The sequence below is a fragment of the Gobius niger genome (genome assembly GCF_951799975.1).
Source record: "Gobius niger genome assembly, chromosome: 19".
NCBI classification, from domain to species: domain Eukaryota; kingdom Metazoa; phylum Chordata; class Actinopteri; order Gobiiformes; family Gobiidae; genus Gobius; species Gobius niger.
Genome location: NC_136870.1, coordinates 13,141,904 through 13,169,566, shown reverse-complemented (window position 1 = coordinate 13,169,566; position 27,663 = coordinate 13,141,904). Strand labels below are relative to the sequence as shown.

The following is a 27,663-nucleotide window of genomic DNA, read 5'->3' as shown; positions in this document are numbered from 1 at the left end:
ACTGTCACAACCCAGGTCAGAGTGAGCAAGTGATGACCCAATGTGGGCATGGATATAGGCATTAAGCCATTTAACTAGGTGAGTGTAGATTATAGAGCCCATATCAAGTCTAACTCCTTCCTACCGGGGAAGTATAAACGTTCAGCCTGCCACAGGGCTAATCAAATTAGCTGACTAAGTCTTTTAAAGGCTTCAATAAAAGTAAAAAAAAAAAAACCCTTACAAAGAACTTACATTAACATATTCTACAGAATAATATTTGCATAAAGCAGTGTTCAAATCATTGCATGACATCATGCGGTTTGCCTCAAGGGAGCTGTATGGGCCCACTTTTATTTTCTATGTCCATTCATGACTTTCCAATGCTGATGACGCTACTCTGTTTTCCTCGTCACCCACAATATTTGAACTGAACAGTACCTTACAGCATGAGCTAAACCTGGCAGTGAAGTGGGTCAAAACGAATAACTTGGTACTAAACACGTCTAAAACAAAATGGATTGCATTTAACAAAAAGTGTGCTCCACCAGATACCAATGCTCTTCATCACTAGGGGGAGCACTGTGGAGCAGGTCTCAAAAGTAAAGCTGTTGGGTATCAGACTAGATCAGTCATCATTATCTTGGTCAGATCAAATTAATCACATTGTCAGCATGATGGGCTAAGGTACAGCTATGGCAAAGAAATGATTATGTCAGGACCCCAGGACGACTAGCAACAACTTGTGGGAGCTAATGGGAATCCTAATAAATAATAAAGAATTGAAAGTCTGATCTTCTATGACTGGATTTTTACTTTAAAACAATGTAAAGCATTGAACCTGTTTTTTTTTTAACTTAAATATGTTCAGCCGCGTTTACCATATTCTTTTTTCTTTTCCATAGTGAATCAATATTCTAATTGGTTTGCCTGTGGCCAGAAGCCTGTCTGTCGAAACCTTACAAATTCATTAAGCAGTATTAGTCAGCTCCTGAACCTCAGTGGTCCAGAGGTAAACTCCTATTGAATAAAACATGCATGACTGATTCAGAGACACTGCACACAATGAATGCAACAGGGAATTGGGTTGCAAGCGCCCTTTTGTGCAAATAAAAGGAAGAAATAATCTCTCACTTGCTAAATGAACCAAAAAAAAGGAAACAAAAAGCGCGAAATGTATTCAGTCCTGGTTAATAATTTCTTACTGCTTGATATTAGTAATAATAAGTAAAATTCTGTTTTCACAAGGAACAATGATGATACTGCAGCCCTATTACAACCCCCCTTTTCTCTCAATGACCAGTGGATGCTGGCGACTCCCTTCAGTGACAGGTATAAAGTGGATTAACCTCTTAACCCCCACCTGCACCGAGCAAATTTTCTCCAAAAAGTGACAACAAAAGTGATGAAAGTACAAAAAAAAGTGACAAAAAAAGGTGACAAAAACTCGACAAAAACTGGCACAAATATGATAACGTCATAAAAAAAAAGCCACAAAAAATCAACAAAAGAGCAACAAAAATGTGGCAAAAATTAGATGTGAAAAAAGTGAAGACGACATGAAGAAAAAGTTCTGTAGGTCTTAGTTTTCAAATGAGGCGTTACCCTGGCCTTATTCCTTTTAGATTTGAGTAAAACTGGAGAAAATGCGCGCTCAGTTAAGGCGGGGGATAAGAGGTTAAATTAATATCACTACTTATTAACAATAGAATAGAAGATAAAGAAGTACAGTGCTACACTTCTACTTCAGTTCTAAGAAACCTGATGGAGCAAAGTATTTAAGGAGCTCTGAGGATCCACACTTAAGCTTTGGGAATCACAGCACTACACCATTACGTATATTACTATGACTATCCCCACCCACTACCACTCATTTAAAGACTTTCTGAAAAGCTTGAGGAACTTAAGCACACGTCTCTGTGTATTCCTTGCCTGATACATGGCACACAGGTGTATGTAGGTGTGTGTATATTGATACAATAGACATGATTTCCACAGTACAGTTTACGATGCTTTCAAGGCACAAACAGTAGGCCGGTAAAATGCACTCTCACAAGCACTTTTGGCTGGGAGCTATGTTACATATTCATAAAGGCAGTATTATATAGCTGGCTGACATGCCTCTCTCTCTTTTGCCTCCAACCCTTTTCCTAAAAATAGATGTTGGTTTTACTCGGCTCTCTGTGAAAGACAAGGCTTGACGTCTCTGCATTTTTTCCCCCCTCTAAAAATGTGTAAAGATATTGCTCCTAAATTTGGCATAACTTCTAAAAAAGTCATTACTTTGGAAGAGCATGACTGATTTGATAGTATGGATAGAGTAGATGGAACGTGGAGCGTCTAGATTATAATGAAGTGGATAATAGCTGTGCAACGGGGGAAAATGGACATTACTTTACAATAATATAAATATAGGACAATTTACTGTGGCACAATTTCGATGACATATGGCCACTTCAGGCTGCTAGTCACAAAGTAGCTAAGATTAAGCATCCAATTTATTTTCAAATTAGTTTGAAGTCACTCTTGCTGCTACGAGAGCCCCTATAACTAAACCTACTGAGGAGACTTCTCCATTTAAAAAGGACTGCATGTATATGGCAGATCATTTACCACATTATCTGGTGGCAAAGGTTAGAAAGTTTGTGTTCATCTTCTGGGAGCAACAGTGGCTCAGATGATATCAAAAGGTTCAAGTCTCCTTGTACAAGACACTTTCCGCCTCCTGGCCTGTGCAGTGCGTGGTTGGTGGCAGGTTTAGGGACCGATGGCACTGACTGTAAAGCGCAGAACAAGGAGTGGGGGGAAGTAAACACTTATTTAGTCCCACCCCTTTTAAGTACTCTCAGCATCTATTTACTTACAAGGCTTCCTTATAACAATCATTTGAGAACTGTGATCTAAATCCAAGTTATCAGGGATACATTGTGAATACTACCTTTCCAATCAACATCTGGTTTACATCACAACAGCTGAACATGAAAGGTCATATATTTTCTTCAGATACATACCATATATCCATTCTTTGTATCGATACTTAAACTGTCTCATATTTGGACATCGTTTGAGGTCTGCATGAAGTTTATTCCATATTTTAGGACCACAAAAGGACACACTTTTTCTGGATGTCCAGGCATGGGCAATTTTAAATTGATCCAAGCCCCTCAAATTATATTTTCCCTCTTTTTCAGAAATCAACTGTTGAATTTTTAGAGGTAGTCGCTTAATTTTAGCTTTATACATTCATTGAGCAGTTTTCACCGAAAAATAAATTATGGCTTCCCAAATTAGTAGTTTTGTTACAATGATGCTCTCTCATCAAAAACATACCTGGAGCTGTGTTTTGAGCCGCTAGTGCACCTTTCAATAATCTTTGAACTTCTCCAGGGCAGTAGAGGGTCTAAGGACCGGGACACCACCATCTGCTGCTCAAATTGTCTTGTTTATTGTTTTGTTTCATTGTCCTAAAGTTTGTGCAGTCCTGTGAAGCAACACCTGTTGTGAGCTCTACAAAACGATTGATTGATTGTTCAATATGGCCTTTTTTAACCACCAAAATAAAAATAAAAAAGCATAATACGATAAAGAGCATTGAATATCTTTGATGTTTTTTGTTTTTTTTTCTGGATGTGACCACATCTGTTTCAGAATCTTTTCAAGCAACAGGACAATAGTTCCTCTATGTCAGTGACAATGATTTAAGAGGAAGCATAAGCCGCAGCAGTATTGTGAATAACAACAGCTGTAGCCACCAGATAACTCCAATTAGCACGCATGACCCCTCCCGCCCCCAAGCCCACTGCATATGCCATTAATTTAGTTTCATTATTCACATAAACAGCACTTAATTAGACACAAAATCACACAACACTGGTCTCAAGACTCTAAACATTATGAAATTAAACACCATAAATCATTAAGCAACCTCAGCCTAACCACAGTCTGTCATTTTGCAAAGCATGCATTGCGTTTGATAGTAACTGATCTCACAGGAAAATATGTTACCTGCCGAACAGCGTAATCAGGAATTATGGGCAATTTTTACAGCAATTGTAACAGTCACAGTCTAATGTGGCCCATGAAAATAAAGCATAACAGGGACACAATCACAACACAGATGTCAGGTAAATGTCCGGAGAGTGTTCGCCTGTCAATAACGCTGAGCCAAACTTTATACTTGATCATTTGTGAAGGACATGGTAGTAATATTAAGGTCTACTTCCATGTTTCTATCTAACACTGGCATACAGCCCACTTTTGGCTAGTCTGGTTACTGCGCCTTGTGTACGCCATTGACTGATATGAACCCATGAATCCAACTCCCGTCATGAGCTCCCCACGCCTCCATCTCACCATAAAAGACATCGTAAAGTGAGTTATGAATGACATTTACGTAAACATGAGGCGGTAATGAGTGGGTTTTTTCCAAGACAGAGAGGGACAAAGAGGAGAGATGCAGCGCAGCAGCACACACTGTGAAACTTTTCATATAAAACTAAAGAATAAATTCAACAAAATGATGAACAACAAAATGACTTGTTATGCAGAGTGTGTGTCGCGCTCCGATAATGTGCACGTGCGCCGATTTAAACGGCAGGAAATGTCACTAAAAATGATGAAATATCTACAGTAGCATCCTTCGCCGCGTCCTGTCCACTCCCTGCTCACATAATGATGTGTGAATGTAATTCTTTTCATTGTATTATCTGTGGAACTGTAGCATATGTTACCGTGCACATAAAAAAGCATTTGGACAGATACGAGAGTTCCCATCACAATGGAAGCCATCCAAATTTGAAACATTATTCATCTGACGTCTGTGCAAAATCAATTATCACCATGAGACCTAACAGTGAGCAGGAAAAAGCCATTTGCGCTCCAACTGTGCGCAGCTATGCCATGGGCCAACCTATATAGTCTCGCACAATAGGCCCTTTGCATAGAGAGCGTGTACCTGTATTCCTCCTGAGTGAAGACTGGGATGACTGAAGGCTGCAGCACAGTGATCTCCACCAGCGCTGTGCTTTTCTTTATGGGGACGCCGTCGTCATAGGCAACCACCACCAACTGTTCAACAAACAGCAACAAAAACAGATGTCAGTTTGTAGAGATCAATATAACCTGGCCTAAAATATGGCCTTTAACACAATGCAGCAACAGAATATTTGACTGTGAATGTTAAACTGAGTGTATAAAATCCCCATTGGTTTAAAATAACGCTAATTGGGAATTCCCAGCAGCATTATTTTTTATCACTAAGTTGGCCATTTTATACCAACTACTGCCACCTCAGGTCATACGTGTAACTGTTATTTTCAATATTAAGCCCGTGCTTGCCTGGCCTGCCAAACTACATGCTTTTTCATAGATATGTCAAGACATATAGTCTGGGAGCAAGCATGATCTCAACGATTTCCCGGTGGGCGTGATTGACAGACGGCATCAACCAATCAGAGCAACGCTAGATACGTTGCAGCAACAAGCCTTTCCAAAAATGTCCTTGTTTACGAGGAACGCTTCAAACGCTGTTTCTTATTACATTTTTTTTAAATGATTGAAAACAGACGAAAGAGCAGAAGAAAACATCACTCGCCGCACACGCCATCTCTATTGTTTTGGTAGTGTGGTGACGGCTTCCGCCTCTTGGGGTAATGAAGTCCCGCCTCTCGGTGCGCGATTGGACCGATGTGGGTAAAATCGTGAAATGATAGGCTGCGAGGAGCTGTCCAGACGGTTCTTCTTTTGAACAGAAAGGAGTGTCTGGCAGGCCAGGCAAAGCCCGTGCATGACGGCACTTCGGACCCAAATGAACAACTTTTTGAGTGACAGTGCAGGATTTTAGAGGCAGTTGTGGTGAACAGGTCTGAGCTCATTCTACGCTTTAGGACATTGTTGGAACATGTAGGGGGAGGAAAATACATAATTTTAACACACTCTGTATAGTCCCTTTAATTCAACTTCATTCACTGAACTTTATTTATTTCACTTAATGTATTGATTTCCCATCATTTAAACTCGAGATCTAGACCTCATTTTGAAATATGACCATAACAAAGCAATAATAATGCATGGAAGTTCTTTATGTCCAAAGTGAGAATGTGCAGTGTCTGTCCCACAAGTGTGCGAAAGTTTTCTCACACCTTTTATCTTAGCCGGAGCTACTGCAACCAGATCCTTCATTGTAAAATCATTTTGTTAAGAGCTTTATAAAAATACATACTTGTTATTCTTTGAGCCTGTGCACACTGACTGTGTGAAATGAAAACCTTTTTTTAGCGTTTAGTCTTTCTGCTATGATATGAAGCAGAAAATTAAGTTTAAGTAAAACCATTTAGGACTAATCTGGGAGTTGCAAACAGTTTGACAAGCGTGCCTTGAATAACGGGGTGCGAACAAGGTAGAATTAATCCCTCGGGGTGAAGCAAATCCTTGTAGTGCTAATTAGAGGCCAGTGAAAAACTGGAATTAGCATAGCCCCAAGACTCTTTCAAGGTAGTTTTAACAAAGACACAATGGCATACTTTGTTTGACAGAACGAGTGATTAGAACTCTCAAATGGGGGTATTGAATATAACAATAACAGTAATCATCATATGTGATTGGATCCCAGAAATTCACACGTTGCTGCAGACAGAGTGTCTGACTCTTGCCCAATAACACAACATCAACATGAATCGATAGTAGTGGGAAAAACTACTAAATGTGTTGAATGGCTACATACTGTACTGTGCTTTTTTTTTGTTCATTGATTTTCCAAAAGAACTCTTCCACGTCTTTGCTCTTTGCTCTGAATAAAGCGTTTTGCACGATGGTCACATTTATATTCTGTGATGTGCCCCAAACGTATTCAAGACCGTGTCTGTGCAGAAACCATTTGATAAATCACTGTTAATGTCTTGATTTCTGTGATGTCTTAATGTCCTCCTCCCACTAAATCCTGCTCCCTCAGCCCAAACTTGCAGTTGGATACTTCAGATGAATGTTGTTTTTTCCTGTAATGATGTCTCTATTGACTACAGTGCGGGTGCCAGTGTTTACAGAATCAATGTGATTGATTAGGAATAAAATTAAGGAGTGCTGCCTGCTGTATTTAAGACGTGCACTGAGCTCGCAGTCGAAATTTATTGTGATTTCAATCTCTCTCTGGATAACTTTTTGACTCGCTCATTGGATTGGTAAATGTTTCATAACAGTTTTGAAGATTATTTATCAAATTTGCTGAAAAAATTAGGATAAGGAAACTAAAACCTTGAGGTCTTCCTCCAAACATCTTGCCAACCTCAGCATCCTCCTTGTTTTATATTCATGATCTATTCATTCATTCTCCTGAACAATAGAGATTCCAGTAACCCCCCCCCCCCCCCCCCGAGAAAATAAATAAATACATCTTGAGGTTAACTACTGCCTTACTCGCACCACAAGCAGTACAATACCCAGACCCTTCACCAGATATCAAGCCAATTACTCCTCTAATGTACTCACTCTTATCCATGCTTTTTCATTTTATTGTTGATTGACCTTTGTTTAACAAGGACAGTCCCATTGAGATTAAGAATCTCTTTTTCAATTCTCTCTCAAAGAGACTAATAGCTCTGCTCCGTCTCACTGTGAAGTTCATCTTTCTTTGCTATTACTTTTGTCACTCTAAATAATACAGCACCTAATATTCCAACCTGCTTGACCTATACTCTTTTTGCTTGGACCCCTGTTCTCCACACAAGAATGTATCACAGTATAACTGACTTCATCCAATTCACTTTTTATATCATTACTATGTAGGAATTATCAGCATGTAAAGGGGTGATTATGAATCGTTTGAATGCTCAGTAGCTGCAGGAGGGAAAAGTAGCTCTAGAGACTCAAAAGTTTACATACCTTGGCAGAGTTTTTAAACATTTTTTGACAATTTTTCAAAGTTAGTGATTGTGTGAAGCCATTTGTGATGAAAAAAATGAATTTGCTCTTTTAAATCATAATGAATAAAGAAAGTACCGAAATGACCCTGATCCAAAGTTTACATACCCCAGTTCTGTGTATTTCCCCTTGTCTTTTGTGGTAGTTGTGCAGAAGGTTCTTTAGATAATGGTACAGCCCATTCCTCTTGATCATAAACTTTTGATCAGGGTCATTATTAGTCCTTTCTTTTTTTCATTATGATTTAAAAAGTGCAAACTCCATTTTTCCACCACAAATGGCTTCACACAACCGCTAACTATCTTTCATAATTCATATGCTTTGAAAAATTGTCAAAAAATCCTGCCAGGGTATGTGGACTTTTGAGCACAACTGTATGTCGTGTTCTTGTCATCAGTACTAGGTAGTCAGTTTAAGTGTTAGACTTTTCGCATGTCATCAGAGAAGCTTTGTCAGCTCTGATTATCTTTCTTGGCAGCAGGTCAAATATATACTGGTCAAGTTGGAGGGGAGGTGGGCTGAGAGCTTACGCATTCATGTTGTCACCAGTTTTGGGATGTTGGGACATATTTTGGCACGCAGGTTAAAGAATCCTCCTACTGAATGTTTAAGGATCATTAGTGTGGATGTTTCTTGGATGAGCAGCTTAAGAATCTTTCAAAACAGGCTGGTTTGTCCCATTATTACGCTGAACAACTTCACCTGAGCAGAATACAAACTCTAAACCCATCATATCATTAACTTAACATTCTGGCACTTCTGAACCAACCATTTACTGTTTTCCGATTCGTCAATGCACCAGGCTTGAGGGCATTCTTAGCACTAAGCTCCATGCACATCAAAAGAGCGCCTTAGGAAACGCAAATGGTTAATATTAAATTGCACACTTACACTGAACTTGAGGTTAGGCTCTTCATTGAGGTTCACTCTTGTCAGCACATGCCCCTTGTGCTCGTCCACTTCAAAAATACTGGCTGAATACGGGTGCGCCTTGTGATCAGCTCTATAGCGGATAAACCCCGCTGGTGTCCCCTAGAGAGAGAAAAAAAAACATACACAAAATAAATCAGGATCAACAAATTATGCAAAAACGAGAAGTGAAATGTCAAGCAGCCTGCCCTTTCCTGCATGTTACAATTGCATAACCATTTGAAAGGAAGTGGTTTAATTGACTTTAATTTAACCTTAGGGATTAATTACTGTGCACCGCATCGTTTCAAAATGTCACAAAATACATATAATTTAAAGACATGCTAACAGTAACAATTATTCCAAAATATCACTACATAAACACCATCATACAAATGGAAAATTGGCGTTTAGGCTGAGAAGCGGAAATGTTTTGTTGTGAGTAAAAGGTGCACTTAATTTCACTCGATTCTTTAATTGCGCTAAACTAATTTGAATTCTCATCACGCATCACGCAGCGACACTGTGATTATAGCGAGGGATTAGTGTGCTATGGAGACAAACAGGAAAGGGGAAAAAACAAAAAAAAACGATCACGAATCCATTTTGAACACTGTATTCTGTCAATTTATAAGGTGTCCATTATCAGAAGAATACAGTTAGTGAAGTGGAAGATAACGGGGGAGATGTGGAGGGGGCGGAGGCTTGTGTGAGGGCGAGGGGGCCATTGCAGTATCAGCAGTATTGTGGTAGTAGCAGAGATTATAGTGGCAGTAAACCTTATCTGCTAACCTATAAGCGTGATGAAGTGGGTAATAGCTTGGTGATTAGAAGTACTTCCTATCTATACTCGGCAGTAACACGCTGCAGTACAAACGGTATTTTTTTCCTTGCCTTTGATTCAAAACGCACGCACAAAAAAAAAAATATTTGCATTTTTCATCTGCACAATCTCCCAGCAGCTCATCTACAGCACGCACTCCATTCCTGTCAGCGTCTTGATTAAGTAAGTGCTTATAGTGAGTCAGCAAAAAATCCCCACTCTGACAAATTCCTTCAAAGATTTGCACTGCAGAGGTCTGAAGGGTACAAATGGCATTTACAAGAAGAAAATATATCCATCCGACGCTATTAAAGGTGCTTTGGACGTCCATTTCAAGTAGCGGGAGTGCTTTTATAGCCCGGTGTAGAGAACGTAATGTTTCGGCCTATGGGCAGCCTAATGGGCGATTTTCGGATTGAAGTCCGTCTGGCCGCGGGATAGCAACATTAGCTTAAAGACGCCGTCCTTGAAGCAGTTTCGCTCAAAGATTAGTGTAAATGCGACATAAAAATATGGTAAAAGTGTGACAGGCACAAAACAGAAGTAAATAAAATGGTAATGTGGAAAAATAGTTAGAACGAGCCCATTAGAATACTATATTCATTTCTATAGCCAAATTTGCGCAAGCGCACTCGGGAGGAGGAGGGCACTGTCAAGTTAAAGCAGTACTAAGTAACGTGTTTACCTTAATAAATCCTTTTCGTAGTCCCTGTGGGGGTAATACAAGTGTTTATGGGATGATTGGTGGGTCTTTCATCTCCCCCTGGTGTCTCTGGCCAGAAAACCAGGTTTGCAACTTGACTGCCACCGGACCGGAGCAAGCAATACACACTAATGGAATCACGAAGAAGAAGCTAACATGCTAACGGGCAAAGCCAACTGTGGGCTAACATCACTTTAAACAGTATTTACAGCCAAGTTTGAGTGAAAAAAATTATTTCCATCGTACAATTGGATATACAAAATCCCTCTCTCCCTTCGCCTTTCCTGTCAGCGTAGTATTTACTCTCCAAGACAATTAATAAGTTAAAAAATCGCAACTTGCTATGACACCTGCAGTTGCGCTTATGGCCTCTAGGGGCAAGAGGTACTGCTTTAACCAAAAAAAGATAATTGTAGTACCATATTTTCCGGACTATAAGTCGCTCTGGAGTCCAGCCAAAAAATGCAGAATGAAGAAGAAAAAAACCTATATAAGTCGCTCTGGAGTATAAGTCACACCAGCCAGAAAATGCATAATGAAGGAGAAGAAAACATATAAGTCACTCTGGAGTATAAGTTGCACCAGCCAAAAAATGTGTTATGAAGAAGAAAAAAACATATATAAGTCACACCAGAGTATAAGTCACACCAGCCTTGGCAACTACCTGGGCATGGAGGCGTAACTGCACCGTTGACAAGCTTCTCCCGGCATCACGTTGTTCAAGCTCTCATTTGCAAACTCGTTCCTCTAGCTGTGGTCGTCTAGCTTTTAACTCGAAATTACATTTTTTCCCGTTTTCTTCATTGCATTAAAAGTGACCTACGCTTTTAGCCAGTCCCTCACAAGTCTCTCACCCACCGTTTTTTTTTTAATTTTCAGTGGTACAGGAGTAGCATATACTGGCACACAAGCCTAGGGCGCCCTCTAGCGGCTCTTAGTGTGAAAATAACAAACATGTGAAATTATATATTTTGATATATAAGTCGCACCTGAGTATCAGTCGCACCCCCAGCCAAACTATGAAAGAAAAGTGCGACTTATAGTCATTAGTCATACAACAACTGCTACTACGACTGCTGATGTTGTTCTTGCTAAAAAAAAGTTGCCAATACTTTTATTAGGTTTATTTCTTCAACAGCTGTAGCACCCCAAAAATACACATTACAAATACTTACAAATAATTAGCTAATTTGATGATACTATTGTCAACTAACCAATACAACACTGCTTAAGCTATTATTGCTGCATACTTCCATGGCTTATGCTAAGGCTAGCAATGATAAGTGATCAAAACATGCTAAAACTTACTAAAACTAACCCACTCCATTTAGTTATTGTTCTAGTCAAAGCATGATTTGAAACATGTACGCTCAAACACCATTTTCCTTGAATGAGAATGCTAATTAAATAGTCTATAAGATGTCTTCTTCGTGCAGCCATATTTGGGGATATAAAGTGCAAAATGATACAGCAAATTGAAAAGTGCATTGAGTTCAGAGCCCCGCTATGAAGATTTTACAACCTATTAAGTGTCTGGTTAACGACTTTCCAATGGCTCGCAATGGGACAATCTGGGAGTGAAGCAATTCATTACAATCACAAAAAAAATGATCCGACAGAAACTCAAAGGGCTAATATGAGACACTGTTGAGAGGCGGGAACATGGTGTAGTTTTTGCTGCCACGATCACACTGTTCGGATAAGGGGAGTTGAGAAGGGGATTTGATGGGGCTCACCACAGGGTCTGAGTCGTTGGCCGTCACCGTGGTAACCAGGGTCCCCTTGAGGGCGTTGGGGGCGACCATGCCTCGGTACATCTCGTGGCTGAAGACTGGGGAGAAGTCGTTCATGTCCTGCACATTTAAAAAAAGAATAGAGAGTATATGGAGCTGCTGTGGGGCTAAGTGGAAGAGCGGCAGCCCATTTCTAGAGTGGGATTTTACTAAAAAAGTCTGACAATCACAGGCGTTTACACTGACATTACATGGAATTACTGATCTTTGATTCTTGGCACATTATATCTTTATTCTGTTTGATCAGACAAGACTATTAAACGATCTTGCTGCCTGAGATAATACAACTTTTTTTAAATGTACTGCTCAAAAAAGAGTGATTAACTCTTGTTTATTTTCTAATTGAAAATGAAGGCAGTTTCTAATAAAGCTAAAACATCAGTTAATCAGAAATGGCAAATAGCCCAAAGAGACTGAAAGTAAACGCTTAGAAGTATGTTGCTAAGTCTAACACAACAAAAAACTTCCTCCCTCACCATGATGTTAACAGTGACAGAGGCCAGTCCAGGGGGCATGGTGCCACCGGTGTCCAGGGCCTCCACAATAAAGGAGTATGTGGACACAGACAGCTCCTCATAGTCCAGCACTCTGAGCACTGACAGCTCTCCGGTCTGAGGGTCGACTCTGAAGAGCTGCTCCACCCCGCTGTCCGAGCCCTCTGCTCTGATCCGGTACGTCAGGTTAGAGCCCAGGTCTGCGTCCACCGCCTGGGGTGAAGAAGAGGCAAGAAATGACAAAACCCAAGAGCGACTTCGCAAGTAAGTTCAGCTAGGTATCAAAATGTGTCTTCGAGGTTTAAGTGCAGCCCGGGTTTTGGCACCAATCACTAACAGCACTTGGAGGAGAGACAATACGAGATAATACTTAACCGCTTAACCCCCGTCTGAACCGAGAACCTTTTCTCCATTTTGGCTTTACCCAGATCTAAAAGCTCATTGAAAAAAAGCATCAAAATAGCGGCAAAAGAGTGACAAAAATGTACCAGAAAAGTAACAATAACACAATAAAAAAAAACACGACTGAAGGGTGATGAAAAAGCAACATAAAAGCCGCAAAAGAACGACAAAAAACTTGACGAAAACGCCACAAAAATGCTATGAAAAACTGACGAAAACAAGACATGAAAAAAAATAAAATGAAACACAACAAAAAAGACAAAAACACGACAAAAAAGCTTAAAAAAATGTAATTTAAGTGCGGCAACAACCCAACAACAGCTACAATCAGTTTTGCAGGTCTTAGCTTTCAAATGAGCCTTTACACTGGCCAAGGACCTTTCTGATTTGGGTAAAGCCAAACTGGAAAAAATGCACTTTAAGTGAGGGGGTAAGAGGTTAAACTAGAGCACTGTTTCAAGAACCCTTTGTCCACGATGGAAAACCCCTTTGACTTAAATTACACAAACAAACACTAGGATGAGTATTTTATGCTTCACTAAAATTATTATTTTTCCATACTTGAGAACAAGTTCTGACAACTCTTCCCAGCTCTGGTCAAAAAAAGAACAGAGAGGGTTTCAGAGCAGCATATTTTTCATGGTAAGGTGAATATTTTATGTTTTTGCCAGAAGCTGCAGCAGTAGTGGTGGAGTATTGGGGGAATTTCATTATGTCCTTGGTGAATTGCCCCGTAGTACTGGTCTTTTACAGTCCACCTGCTCTGTTCACGTCTGTCCACTTTCACTCTGCAACAATCACACATTTCAAACAGGAGAAAACCATCGCCCTCTTTGTAACTCAATTGGTCCCGCCACGTCCTGTCGGGTTAAAACTTTTTGAGTCTCGATACTTTACAAACTCTGACTAGAATGTTAAACTTCAGCCCAATTAGCTGCGCGCGGACATGAGGCGCTAGCTTACATGAATGCATGAGTCGAGCCGCGTGGCTTTAGCCCAAATTAACAGAAATAATTAAGTCCTGCAGGCAAAGCGGGGAGACGCCCAGGCAATTAGAAATATCTTTGCCTTTTTTGGGGGGGATTGAAAATGCATGCTTCTGGAAGATGTTATGGATACAGTCTAGGATGATAACCTTTTCTTTCCAAGTTTTTACACGCCATAATCTGCTTGACTACCACTCCACCACTTACCAGTTAATCCACATAATATATTCAAATTAATACCCTTCTTCCTTTATCACTATTCCCACAAGAGCAGTAAAAATAAACTAAACATCAGCTTCCTCGCCTCTACACTGACTAACATCTCTACCTATTTCCCCTCCTAAACCCCTCTCTGAGTAATGTATTTTGCCCCCTAGCAGAATATAGCATTTACAGACATTTATGTAAAAAATAAGTATTGCCAACGCACTTTCTGAATCATATTATAATCTATTTTTATCTATAAGCGCTACATTAGCACTAATGTGCAGTTTGCAGGCAGGGTTGCCAGAATAGGCGGCGTTCACGGTTTAGAATGTGATGATGTCATAATGTCGGTGGAGGGCAGGGCCAATACAACTCTATGGGAGAAATACAGTTTTTGTAACGAATCTCCAAAATGAAAATTGCCAAATGTTTGTCCTCATCAGTATTTGACAGTGATTGGATTTACTTTCTTTTGGACAACACCATGCTTATGTTTATGTATGTTTTCACCATTTTCAAACGCCTTTCGGGGGAAAATAATTGGACATTAGTTCATGTGCTGACAGAGAAGACAACAAACTTTGATGCAGTTTTTGTTTCATGTGGATTCCTCAAGTAATGTCTGAGATATTAGCCAAAAAACGAAGACAAAACAATCTGCACTTTGCCAGTTACCATAGTTACCGGTATGTCAGTCTCAGTTTCCCTACCCCTCTTAAACTATGGGCTCTTTAGAATATTGTGATGTCATGTGAACGCAACCTATTGGGTGTTTTTTTTAAGCCATTCTGTGGGTTAAAAAAAACTGTCCGCAGTTTTTAGCCTTGTCGTTTTCAAAGTATAATTGGCTTTTTCTATCCTATTTTTGATCAAAATCACTATTTCGAGTGACAAAATCTCAAATCCAAGGCTCTGTGAGATACTTTTTCAATAAGGGAGGGAGATGGGGCGTTTTCTCATGATCACAGGAGCACATGGGCTCTGCTAACTAGTAAACAATATTGAAAATTCCAGCCGCACCATATGTTTTTCAGACATTTTGGGGCGGGTCTGGCTGCCCTGATCTGGCAACGCAGTCTGCAGGCTAGTTTTTGTTAGAATTACTTGCACACAGTCCCACTTTACACCCTCATGATGTTCGTAATACGTTTGGAAAGTTAGGAATGAGTTCAGACTACGGTTAATTGTTCAACATTAACTCGATGAAAGCAGGGAAAAAAGAGGTGCGGGGTCTTTAAGCGTCTGTATTTATTGTTTTACATTTTATATGTCCAATTATACGTCCCCTTGTTGAATAAAACATTTCCGATATGCAGTCATGGTGTGGTTTCCTATTTATTAGCAAAGTACACTGTTGCTGCCGATGTGTTCAAATATTTCTCCTCTCGAGATTTGCGGCTGCACTCGTTGGAAATCACAAAATGGCCCACTGAAAGCTCCCCGGAAGCGCTCTCATAAACACATTCATGCATAATGCAGTACAGTTCATTGCCTCGGGGGCCTTGGATTCGCTCACCTTCAGCTCCAGGATGACTGTGTCTTCGGGGCTGTTCTCCGGGAGCTCCACGTTGTACTGCTGCTGCGTGAAAACCGGACTGTTGTCGTCCACGTCCTGGACCGTGACGAAGAGGGTCAGTCTGGACCTTCGAGGGTCCACCGCGCTGTCTGAGGCCTCCACAATCAGGAAGTATTGTCCACGCTCCTAAGAGAAAACAAAGGAAAAGACGCGGCGTTTTCATACTTTTTTAAATTTTCAGGTTGAATGCTCATCTGCTTTGTAATTTAGAATTGAGATTTTTTTTCTTATTTATTTTTTGTCTAGATCTCAATCTCAGAAAATTCCTGACTATTCAAGTACATCCTTTTTTATTATTATTAAAGACACATACAGTATAAGAAGATAAATCAACCAAGTCTATTTCAAACTTTTTTTTGCGGGGAAGGAGTGCCGTTAATGCATTTAGTACTTGCAGAATAAAAGTGTTACATTTCATATACAGTCACAAAACAAAAAAGGCCATGAGCCATTCCCATCCATCCATCCATCCATCCATCCATCCATCCATCTATCTATCTATCTATCTATCTATCTATCTATCTATCTATCTATCTATCTATCTATCTATCTATCTATCTATCTATCTATCTATCTATCTATCTATCTATCTATCTGTCTATCTGTCTATCTATCTATCTATCTATCTATCTATCTATCTATCTACTTTGAGATAGAGACCTTTTTAACATAGACATTTAGGTTTCATCATGAACAGCTTCATCTGATTGATTTACTTTCACCTTGACCATCCATGTTGATCATTCTATTCTCCAGAAAAACTGTGTGAATCTGACGTTCACTTTCAACAGCTGGTGAACGGTTTGAACGGTGCTCATTTGTGAAAAAAGCCTGATCCTGTTCTTTCTGCTTTTCATTCAAGTTGTGCCTTGAACGAGCACTACCAACAGCAGAGTAGACAACATAAAAGAAAGGGCTTAGTGGAAATGATGGATCATAGCAGTTGTGCCCTGTTTGGTGGCACCAGATTTGCACACACTGTATGTGTTTTTGCAACGAAGTGGGTTTTACACTCCACTCGCCCGTTCATTTTATCACACACACAATTGCAACAGTCTAGTAAGCTGCACATATTCCGGATTTTGTTTGTGTTTGTTTTATTAGTTCATCAATTCATGTAATTGACTCTGTACATAACTTCAAGCCCAAGGAGTGACTTCCTGTTTCGATCCAGCATGGCAAAATAAAAGCACACAGCTCGGCTCATTAATTACTTCTGCAGGTACTTGCAACATTACAGGAATATAATTAAATACAAACATTTTAAGTGTTTTGTCAGTTAATAGTTAGGCAGAAAGAAGGTTGAACTAATGAACTGCGGAACTAATGAATAAGATGGTGCTTTTATTTTGGTGTGCAGGATTGAAACAGGAAGTCACTTCTTGGGCGGCGTTGTTATGATTTGAAGTGATGCTTGAGTCAATTTGACACAATACCTCCTGTAACTATTCAGTAAAAACACAAAGACATTTGTTATTTAAGTGTTTATTGTTTTGGTTCGTTGATTAAGGTTATTATATTCTTTGGATTGTTTCGCCTTTGTTTGCACCTGGAAATGTTTGGGTAGGGGCCGCCCCAAACTTTCCCTCCTCTTATATTAGGCATTTCCAAGGCCATTAAATGTCTTTGTTATGAATGTATCGGTATACTTCAGTTTTGTATGTTTTTGTCCAACAACCTGTTTCCTACAGCTTTCCTTAACCAAAAAGCACTAATGAAAAGCACACATACATACTGTACATACATACATGATGCAGCTGTGGCCTGATCTTGCCACGTAATTGATGTCCCCATTACCTCTCTGTCCAGTGGCACGGTGGTGCTGATGGCTCCCGTGGCGTTGATGGAAAACAGTCTCTGGTGGTTGACGAGGCGATAATGGACCTGACCGCTCTCGCCCAAGTCCGGATCTGTGGCCTGGAGGTAACAACAAGAGCAACAAACAAACAGCCGTGAGACGCGGCGGTCCAATCAGCGAGCAGACATCGATTACATCTCATTATAGAGCCACCCCGGAGGCCATCACTCTCCTGATTAAAAGTGAACTGTGTGAGAGGGGAGCCATGTTGGAGAATTCAGCTTTACACATGGCAGGGGTTTACTTCTAACACGCAAATTAAAAGCTTCTATCCATCTTGTTCCAATTGAATTTCTATTGTTCAGAAGTGCTACTTGACATTTGTTTTCATGGGCTCTCCAGATGAAAAGTATAATCCTACATTGCCTGACCAGAAAAGAAGTCACACTTGTTGCACTTGTTGTTGGTCATCACAGTAAGCCAGTAAGATTTTATGTCAGATGCCCTTCCTGTAACAGCTATCCATAATACTGAATCAACCTTACAATAACGGCCCCAGATGCAACTACCGTGATGCTACATTTTCCAGTTGCCTTTGAACATGCTCTGGCAGTGGTGCGGCTCCAGCCTGTCCAACGCGAAATGACAGTGTTTACTGTTTTGCTGCTCTCCTTCCTGCTCTTTGTTTGTTGCTCTGCCCCTGTTTTCAGACCGATACTCAGTTCCTAAAGTTTTGACAAGATGACAAGCACAGGCCTTGGACTCCAGCCTTGTCTTGAGTGCATGCGTTCTCTGGTGTCAGCCACTTCCCCAAGGTAATTCAACATTTCTTCATGCAGCAATCTCATGAACTAGTCCTGACGCGCCATTTTTCACATTGGATTATACTCTCGTCAGTCACATGAAATAATTATAAAGATTTTATGGTTTTGTATTACATTCAGCAATGTTTCTTATTGTGAAAGTGTGATAAAAAGAAAGGTAATAGTTCCAAACACATCTTTATCTCTACCTTACACCTTAGAAAATACAGCCAAAACTAACAAAAAAAAATCCAGTAGTTTCACCTCCTGATCTTCTCATAGATTTGATATTTAGATGCATAATCGCCATTCTGCCCCATTCATGGCAGGACGCCCCGCCCTTGCAGGGCATGCGGACTGGCTACAAGCCTCCACAGTGGTCCAGGGCCTGTCAATTAAAGCCCCAGGCGTAAACTGTTTTAATCCCACAAAACATAAACCAGCGTGGTTAAATATAAAACAACCTTCCCAGTGTTGTCACTTCACTGGTACCGCGATGCTAAGATTAGCCACTAGTTTTTGATGAGAGAACTCCATTGGAACATGATATTGCATAAAACCCCTCCTTTAAATATTCCTTCAAAATGCTCTGTTCTCAAAAAGGATAAGAGCAAGTTTGGTGAAGGTTTCTGCCATGACTCTGTGTGACGTATATGAGAGTGCAGCCTGGTGGTTGGAGTGCGGTTTTATTCCTCAAAAAAGTTTTTGATTTTACATGATACAGCACTTTTAGAGTTCCAAGAACATCAGTGACATCAGTCACTCAGTGCTCGCATCACCTAACAAGATATGCCTTGCAAATAACTAGAGGCCATTGTAATTGTCTGCATTCTCAAAAAAAACATTTGTGTATAAAGCATACGTTGAATTACACACACACACATATATATATATGTATATATATATACATTTAAATACTAATAAGGCGTCTAAAAGCGTGAATAAAATGCCTATTGCTTCAGTAGAGATTTCCAACTGCAGATCTTCACTGCCTGCCTTTCATATTCCATTGTAATTTGATTGTATTTAGATGTAATTTGCAAACATGTATTCTGCCCCCCGGTACAACCAAAATAAAAAAAAAAAGGATCAGAATATTTCTCCATAAAACAAAGGCCCGAGATGTAAGATGGAAAGCTCGTGTCCAGGTGTTTTGAAACAGGGGCGCTCTCTCTTCCAGTCCAAGGTCACAAAATTATCCAAATGTTTTTGTAGCTCCACATTTCAATTATACCAAGGCTATATTATTGTGCGAAAAAAAGTTGCATAATGCTGTTTTAATGTGTTTTGCTTGCACTGATCCTGCTGGTTGGCTGCCTGCTTTATTTTGTTGTTTTCTGGGACACAGCATTGGCCAGAATACAGAAATCCTATTTACTATTATACCACTGTGCACGTTTGTGGAAAGCAAATTTATGTTAATGGCTGTCGGCTTTCAATAACTCAATGACAGTATTGTAATATGTCCTAATATTTAGATCTCATTAGTCTTTGGGGACATTTGCAATGGTATTACAGATCATTAAAGATGCATCTAATTTGGACATTGTGGCTACAGCAATTAATATCAATTTTCTTCCCACAAAGAAGAAGAAAGAACAACCTATTTTGATAGAATTTGTATTCTTCGAAGCAGGGCATTCTGGGAGTTGTATAAATTAAACAGCGCATCAAGCTTTTTTTTGGCCGACTCTCTTGAGTTGTTTGGTGCAACGGCCAAGTAATGGACTGAATCATCGCTCTTCGGGAAGTATGTGTTTTAGGCCGCGGCTTATTCGCGAAGACGAAGCCTGAGTGCTCACGCTGTTGTTCATATTCTCATTCTCAACAACTCAATAGTACGACTGTGCTTTGATGAAACACGCCAGTGCTGACATTCACTGACATTTCATGAGCAGAAAACAACACCACATGACGCCTGACCAGGCCAGTAATCACAGGGCAGTCTCCTCATCGGCAATACATATAAAAGATGCAGTTGCCAGATTTGTGGGGCCAAACTGATTTTGACCAAAAGAGGTAATATACTGTGTTGCAAGTAAAAAAGGAAACTACGTGTAATATATGACTCCTGAAGTTGAGAATCGTGGGGATGTGCTGGAGAAGACAGTTCTCACACTCTCCAATCATAAAACGATTTTGGTGAAAAAACTAAACTTTTGACATGGCAGAAGCTAAGTCTTGGTGCAGAATTGTGAGGACGATTCTCTGTAGCAAAAATCAAACATTTGAATTTACCGTCTCCCAGTTTCTGTGCGTTGAAGCTAAACAAACGCGTGTTCATATTGTCCGAGCATTACGGAGTGCAATGTTACTTTCCTCCTTGCTCATTAGCGGTAGCTGTAATTCGCGATCGGCCGAACATCTGCGAGCGACTTGCACTGATCGTTTCCGATGCGTCAGAGCAGAGACTCAAATGTGAAGCCGTCTGGTCTGGCGGGGTGCTGAAAATACCTCATTTATTGTATTCATTGGAGTTGGGCTAATACATTATGTAGAAAATAGAGTGCATGCCAACAAAGTTAGACTGGGGAGAAACAGGCACAAGAATTAACAACAGAGGAACTTTTCAACTACAAGCAGAAATCAAATGTGTGTGTCAAAAATATCTCTCTTGCCATGTTCAAGTCATAGTTAGGTATGTGACAATTCTCAACAGGCTTAAAGCAGAACTAACTAACTCATGCCCCTAGAGGCCATAAGCGCCACTGCAGGTGTCATAGCATGTTACGTTTTTTTACTCATTAATCGTCCGTGAGAGTAAATACTACGCAGACAGAAAAGACAAAGGGACAGGGGATATTTGTACATCCACATTTTTACTCAAACTTGGCTGTAATTACTGTTTAAGTGGCGTTAGCCTGCAGTTAGCTTTGCCCGTTAGCCTGCTAGCTTCTTCTTCGTGATCCCATTAATGTGTATTGGGGCTTCCGACCCGGTGCAGGAAAGTGTGGTTTTCTGCCCAAAGACACCGGGGGAGATGAAAGACCCCCAATCATCCCATTAACAATTGTATTACCCCAAGAGGGCCTGCTAAACATATTTATTAAGGTAAACAAGCTACTTAGTACTGCTTACATTTGGTTTAGAACTGTGCCAAATGGTGAAGTTGCAGCTGATAAAACTAGACTACCGGTCAAAAGTTTGGAAACACTTTTTTGTGTATAATAGTTTTTATATCAAGACTATTTACACTGTAGTTTCTCACTGAAGGCATTACTTTATGAATGAACACATTATGTTTTAAACAAAGCAAAGTTGAAATAGATTCTTCAAAATGCCTTTCGTTTTGATTACTGCTTCGCACACTTTTTCTCGATGGGCTTCGCCAGAAATGTTTTTTATTGCACAGGTGACAGGACTGTTGTAAACCATGCCATGTGACTGCCTTATGAAGCTCATTGAGAAAAAGCCAAGAATACAAGGAGGCCATTTTGAAGAATTTAAAAAAGTAAAACATGGCACATCCACATTGGCAAATGATGGGGCACGGCATTCACTGTACTCTACCAGACTTTGAAACCGATCTCTCAAATTGGTACAGTGTAATTCCTGGAATGGGCTGGTACGCAAACCTATTCTATATGCGTCACTTTGTGTAATTACTTTCGAGAAAGACAGCAAGATCCATGCCCCAGATAAAGAATAGTGGACTTCTCATCTACATTCAGTGCCTATCTTGTTACAAATGTACTCAGCCCACCACCAATTTTATTCAAAGAAAAAAAAAAAATCCTCTGCAAAAACTAATTTACTTTCCTTATTTCCTTTCTCGCTGCACACCAATAAAGCGTATTGTCAGATCTCATAACTGTGTGGGAGTTTGCTCTGAGTTAGACAAGCCATCAGTGCAGACATATGTCGCTGTGCGTGAGCCAGTGATCGTCTTTATTTGTGTTTTTTGTTCCTCCCGCGGCCCTAAGGTGAGATTTGTGCCTCACCTTGGCTCAATGAAATAGACATTTCCAACAGAAAAAAGTTGTACGAGTTGCACGGGAGGTATGGAAATGTCAAGTTGTTCGAAGGTAAAAGTGTACAAGCTCGGGGGAAATGTAAACAGAAAGTAAGCAAAGTATATGTTGTTGTTTTTTTATATTGAATACTTTTGTTAAACTATTGTCAGTGAATGCAATTTATTCTCACCAGGTCTGTGAAAAGATGTACATCTGAACGGACGAGATAACTTCCTCGGAACTAGGTTTGAGCTGTATATTGTATTATAAGGTGACAAACTGCTTTAGCTTAGGTTTGCTGTTAATGGCTTGAGTTGTGGGTCAATGAAGACAGTTGAAGCGCTGTACTATATGTTCAAATGATATTTAAAATAGAAAACATATTGAACTACTAAAATATTGTCCACACAATATCAGCTCGTAATAACTAATCAACTCATGGTACATTTTTTGTCATAGGCCACATATAGGCCACAGTCAGTCATGGTTGCTTTTACCTTTTTTATCTATTTAATTTATTATCCTATCAATATGCTTTCGTAGTTGTACCAGACAACTTTAAACTTACCGTATTTCCCAGACTATAAGTCACACTTTTTTCAGTTTGGCTCTGGGTGCGACTTATATTCAGGTGCGACTTGTATATCAAAATTTATAATGTTTGTTACTTACACACTGCCAGCCGCTTGAGGACGTTCTAGGCTTTTGTACCAGTATCTGCCACTCTTGAACCATTGAAGATTTAAAAAAACGGTAATCGAGCAGTAAAAAGAAAGTTTGGAGTGAGCAAGAAACTTGTGAGGGACTGGCGAAAAGCGGTTACTCATTCTGCAATAAAAAAAAAAAAAAAACGAAGCTTATCATGGGCTAAAAGCTAGATGGCCATAGCAAGAGTAACGAGTTTGCAAATGGGTGCTTGAACAACGTGCAACGGTGCAGTTAAGCCCTCATGCCCAGGTAGTTCCCAATGCTGGTGCGACTTATACTCCAGAACGACTTATAGTCCGGAAACTACGGTCTATAGAAATCAATAATACTCAAGAAAGGTCAAAATGAGGCCAATGCTTCTATGATAGCCTGTGCTCCCTCTTGTTCATTCTCTAGCTCAATTTAAAAGTCAAAATACAATATGTGTCATTAAAACACTGACTATAGACAGAGACAGGCAATCAAGTCAAGTTTTCGTAGCATCTTTCTACAAGTGCAGCAGGAGATTCCAGTGACTCATCCTCTCTGCTGAGGCTGGAGATGTGCGAGACATTTTGGGCCTAGCGTAGCCGTCGTGACATGTAATTAGAAATCCGACACAGAGGAGGGACAGAATAGTCTAGATTTTAAGGGATGAACGTAGGCATGCTGATCGTCATAGTACTCTTGATTATACCACTTTCTGAAGTTCATTTGCAACTGGAAAGTAGCAGGACAGGCTAAAGTCAAGAAATTACAAATCCACGATATTCTAATTCCAGATTTGTTGAAAGTGATAGCTACATGAAACAATACAATATACTTTATTCATCTAGAAGGAAATTCAGTTTATCAGCTGCACACATTGGTCACACATAAAAACAGATTCCCATTTAGTCCCTCCCACCTAAGGATTTGTTATACAGCCTAATCGCTCTGGGCAAGAAAGATTTCCCGAGTCTATCTGTGGAGCAGGAGTGTGAGAGCAGCCTCTCACTCACTCATGCAGGGGGTGGTTGCTGTTGTCCATCACAGAGGGCAGCTTCTCCAGGGTTCTCCTCTCCGTGACTGACACTACAGAGTCCTGATCGGCCCCAATCACGGAGAAGGACTTTCTGCTGAGTTTGTCCAGTCTCTGAGTGTCCCTCTGCCTGATGTTTCCCCCTAGCACACAACACCATAGAAAAGAGCACTAGCCACTACTGCCTAATAGAAAAGTTGGAGCTCTTTCTTGCAGATCTTAAAAGAGGCAAGCTCAGGAAATAGAGTCTGTACGTATTTTCTTGTAGAGCTGGTCAGTGTTCACCGACCAGTCCAGCTTCTCATCCACCTTTGTAGGAGGTCATCACCTCGATTAGGGTTGGGCGATGTCCCCTTAATTGGCCGTTGACGATGTTTACAGTGAACCATCGTGATGGACGATGATATCGTCCATTTCTCATTATAAGCATTTTTTTTAAAGACATTTGCATAGCCTATATATGCTGCATATTACTATGTATGCTAGGAAAATGTGAGATTGCAGGATAAATGGATCTAAACTAAACATGATTTGAACAGAGTCACGGACACGACTTTTGCAAAAGAAATGTGTTAAAACTTGTGCGCAAAGTCTGAGAGGAGAACGACTTATTCAGAGCGTGAACTTCAAGGCTCTTATCACACTAATACAAATGTAAATCGGAGCTTATTATTTGCATTTGCTCAATTTTAACGTAATGTTTAAGAAACAGTGGGTGAACGGGACAATATTTTGAAGTTTGCGTCGTAGCTACATTTTTGAAGCCGCTCCACGCGCCGCCCGGTCCGTGTTCTCTAACCTCTTAACTCCTGCTGCACCGCGCCTTTCTCTCTCCTCACTCTTTCCTCTCTCGGTCCTTCGTGAGAATAGTCCACGCGCTCAGTTAGCTCCGATGTGAGAGCCATCTCATTTTAAAACGGTTTAAGTTTCAATACGCAGCAAAGCAAAACAAAACCACGCGCTGTTAAACTCTGAGCTGCAGAGAGAGAGAGAGAGAGAGAGAGAGAGAGCCCCGGGCGTCATAAACAGAGTAGCTGCGTCTTTACGTTAATAATTACGGCTAACACATCGTGGCTTCTGGCAGGCTACTGACGCTAGCGTGCATATTAGTTACATCAGTGATTTAATTTACAGTGCAATCCCTGCACAGTTTGTAGGTTTGCAAGGCCTACAGAAGACCAGTGCGTGTTTTTGACGGGAGGGGGCGTGGCATCACGATGGTGGCTCTCCATCGTGATGTTGCTCATCCATCGCCGATGGACGATGACATCGTCCATCGGCACAACCCTAACCTCGATCTCCTCGCGATTGATCGTTACAGGCTGAGGAGATGGCGACACTAAACTGAAAATCTGAATCTTTGTTATGGATTAGGTCTGCAAATTTGCTGAACTTGTGGCTTTGACAGACAAAGAAATTGGATATGGTATTGGTTTCTTGGTTAATTTCTACAGACAGAGATTTTTCCAGGACTGTGCCCTTCGCAGTCGCTTAGTACAACTACAGTGAGGAGAAAAAGAAAGTACACCGTTTGGGAATAGCTGGCTGACCCTTCTTTAACAGCAATAACTGCTTTTTTGTAGTTGCAGATTCAACAATCAGCATGAATCTTGGACCGTTCCTCTTTACAAAAGTGCTGCAGGTCAGTGAGATCCACGCTCTCCTGTGAATGTTTACATCTGATGACCAATAAAAATAAGATAAACTGTAAATGTTTGGGTGGTATTAGTTTAAGCAGACACTGTCTAATCATTCCTGTGATTTTGATGAAGATCAGACCACATTTAGTGACCAATTTAGGCAGAAATGTGAGAAATTACTTTTTCTCCCCACTGTACATACTTGAATATCTAGGGGTGTTGACACAAGCTAAGGTGTCTAGAGTAGTTGTAAAAGCATGAGTAATAGTTAGTTGTGGATTCTGTCATTAGACTTCTTAGCGTCACTAATAAATCTTAATCCGCTGTAGGAAGGCAACTTTGCTGTGACACTCTCTCAATCTATCGTACTTGTGTTGCAGATAGTTTGAAGCTTATTGATGTAATAGCAATGATTCAGTTTTTTTCGATTTGGGGGAATAAAAACAAACCACTGGGAGTCTTTATAGTATAAATAGACAAGCACCTGGTGAGACGTAAAATAAATGCTAAATCATAATGAAAAGCAAAGGGATAATTGGCCAGAATCAATGCTTATTTTTTACACTGGGGAATGTAAAACTAGTAGTTCTATAGCAAAAGTTTTTTTTAAGTGACACAACCAGCTTTTAAGCACTGCAATTTGAATAGGTTACAGAAAGGAAACTAAAAATGAAATTTAATCATTTCAAATCGTGTGCCAAAGCTACAGTTATAGCAGAAGTGGGCCACGTCATCGCTTCACACTCCTACATACAGCAACAGAAGATGAAAATGTGCTGGTCATCACCTCTCTATATTCCAACAGTGTCCATATTCCAATGTGTTTCTCCCTCTTTAAAATAGAAGCCGTGTCCTAAAAACTCATGAAATTCAGATTAAGAATGGGCAGCATCGTTTTCTCTGTCTCTCTCTCTCTCGCTCCCCTCTTTCCCCATTTCCATCCTTTTCAAGCTCGCCCAGTGTCGGCAAAAACCAAGGTCAGGTCTATTCATTCTTCCGGAAATCTGTTTAATACCAGGCAGGACCCCAGATTTGGAACGCCGCCCGGAATCGTGTCTTGGAGTGTCCGCTGAGGGACTGCGCCGTCTGTTTGGGCTTGGAAACGCTCCAAAAGCGGGCGCACGGAAGAGCGACAGTCCAGAATAATTGGAATATGTTGAAGTGCCCTCTCGTAAGATTACAGAGGGATTTTTGGGAATGTTTTATTTGGGATTACAAATTGTGATGGATATTCCACTGTCCCCACACTTCACATTGTCGCACTTGACTTTACAGCACGGCCATTAAAAGTGTAATAACCTGTTAATTATGGTAATGGGCACAGGACACTCACCTAGTTTATGATTACAACTCTCTATTCTAACCATAGCCATGAATAAAGTTGTAAATTACAAGGCAATATGGTTATTTTAGTAATGAGAGCTATAAAGTAACAGGCAACCCTTTAGAATACTACTGTACTACTACCAGATTATAAATCGCTCCAGTATAAATTGTACCAGCCTTGGCAACTACCTGGGCATGGAGGCTTCACTTGACAAGCCTCTCCCGGCAGCACGTTGTTCAAGCTCTCATTTGTGAACTCCTTCCTCTAGCTGTGGTCATCTAGTTTTTAGCCCACGATTACCTTTTTTTGTGGGGGACCTACGCTTTCGCCAGTCCCTCACAAGTTTCTCGCCCACTCCACACTGTTTTTCTGCCGCTTGATTATCATTTTTTTAATCTGTGTTACAGGAGTAGCAGATACACAAGCCTAGAGCGCCCTCTTGCCGCTGTCAGTGTGAAAATAACAAACATGTGAAAAGATATTTTTTGATATATAAGTCGCATCTGAGTATAAGTCTCACCCAGAGCCAAACTATGAAGAAAAAAAAAGCGACTTATAGTCCTGAAAATACGGAAAGTTTAAAGTTGTCTGGTACAACTAAGAAAGCCCATTGATAGGAAAATAAATGAAAGAGATAAAAAAAAGCAA

At 40.4% G+C, this 27,663-nt stretch overlaps 1 protein-coding gene across 1 annotated transcript in view; it reads right to left on the bottom strand.

Annotated features, from left to right (window-relative positions):
* LOC306978896 (protocadherin-15-like) overlaps positions 1-27,663 on the bottom strand; it is a 227,941-nt gene that overhangs the window by 54,675 nt on the left and 145,603 nt on the right. The window contains exons 21-26 of the mRNA XM_079577603.1: positions 17,584-17,703; positions 15,727-15,912; positions 12,598-12,828; positions 12,065-12,181; positions 8,785-8,925; positions 4,934-5,046 (exon numbers count right to left, since the gene is read on the bottom strand). Coding sequence (XP_079433729.1) covers positions 4,934-5,046; positions 8,785-8,925; positions 12,065-12,181; positions 12,598-12,828; positions 15,727-15,912; positions 17,584-17,703 — 908 coding nt within the window. The remainder of the gene's footprint in view (positions 1-4,933; positions 5,047-8,784; positions 8,926-12,064; positions 12,182-12,597; positions 12,829-15,726; positions 15,913-17,583; positions 17,704-27,663) is intronic.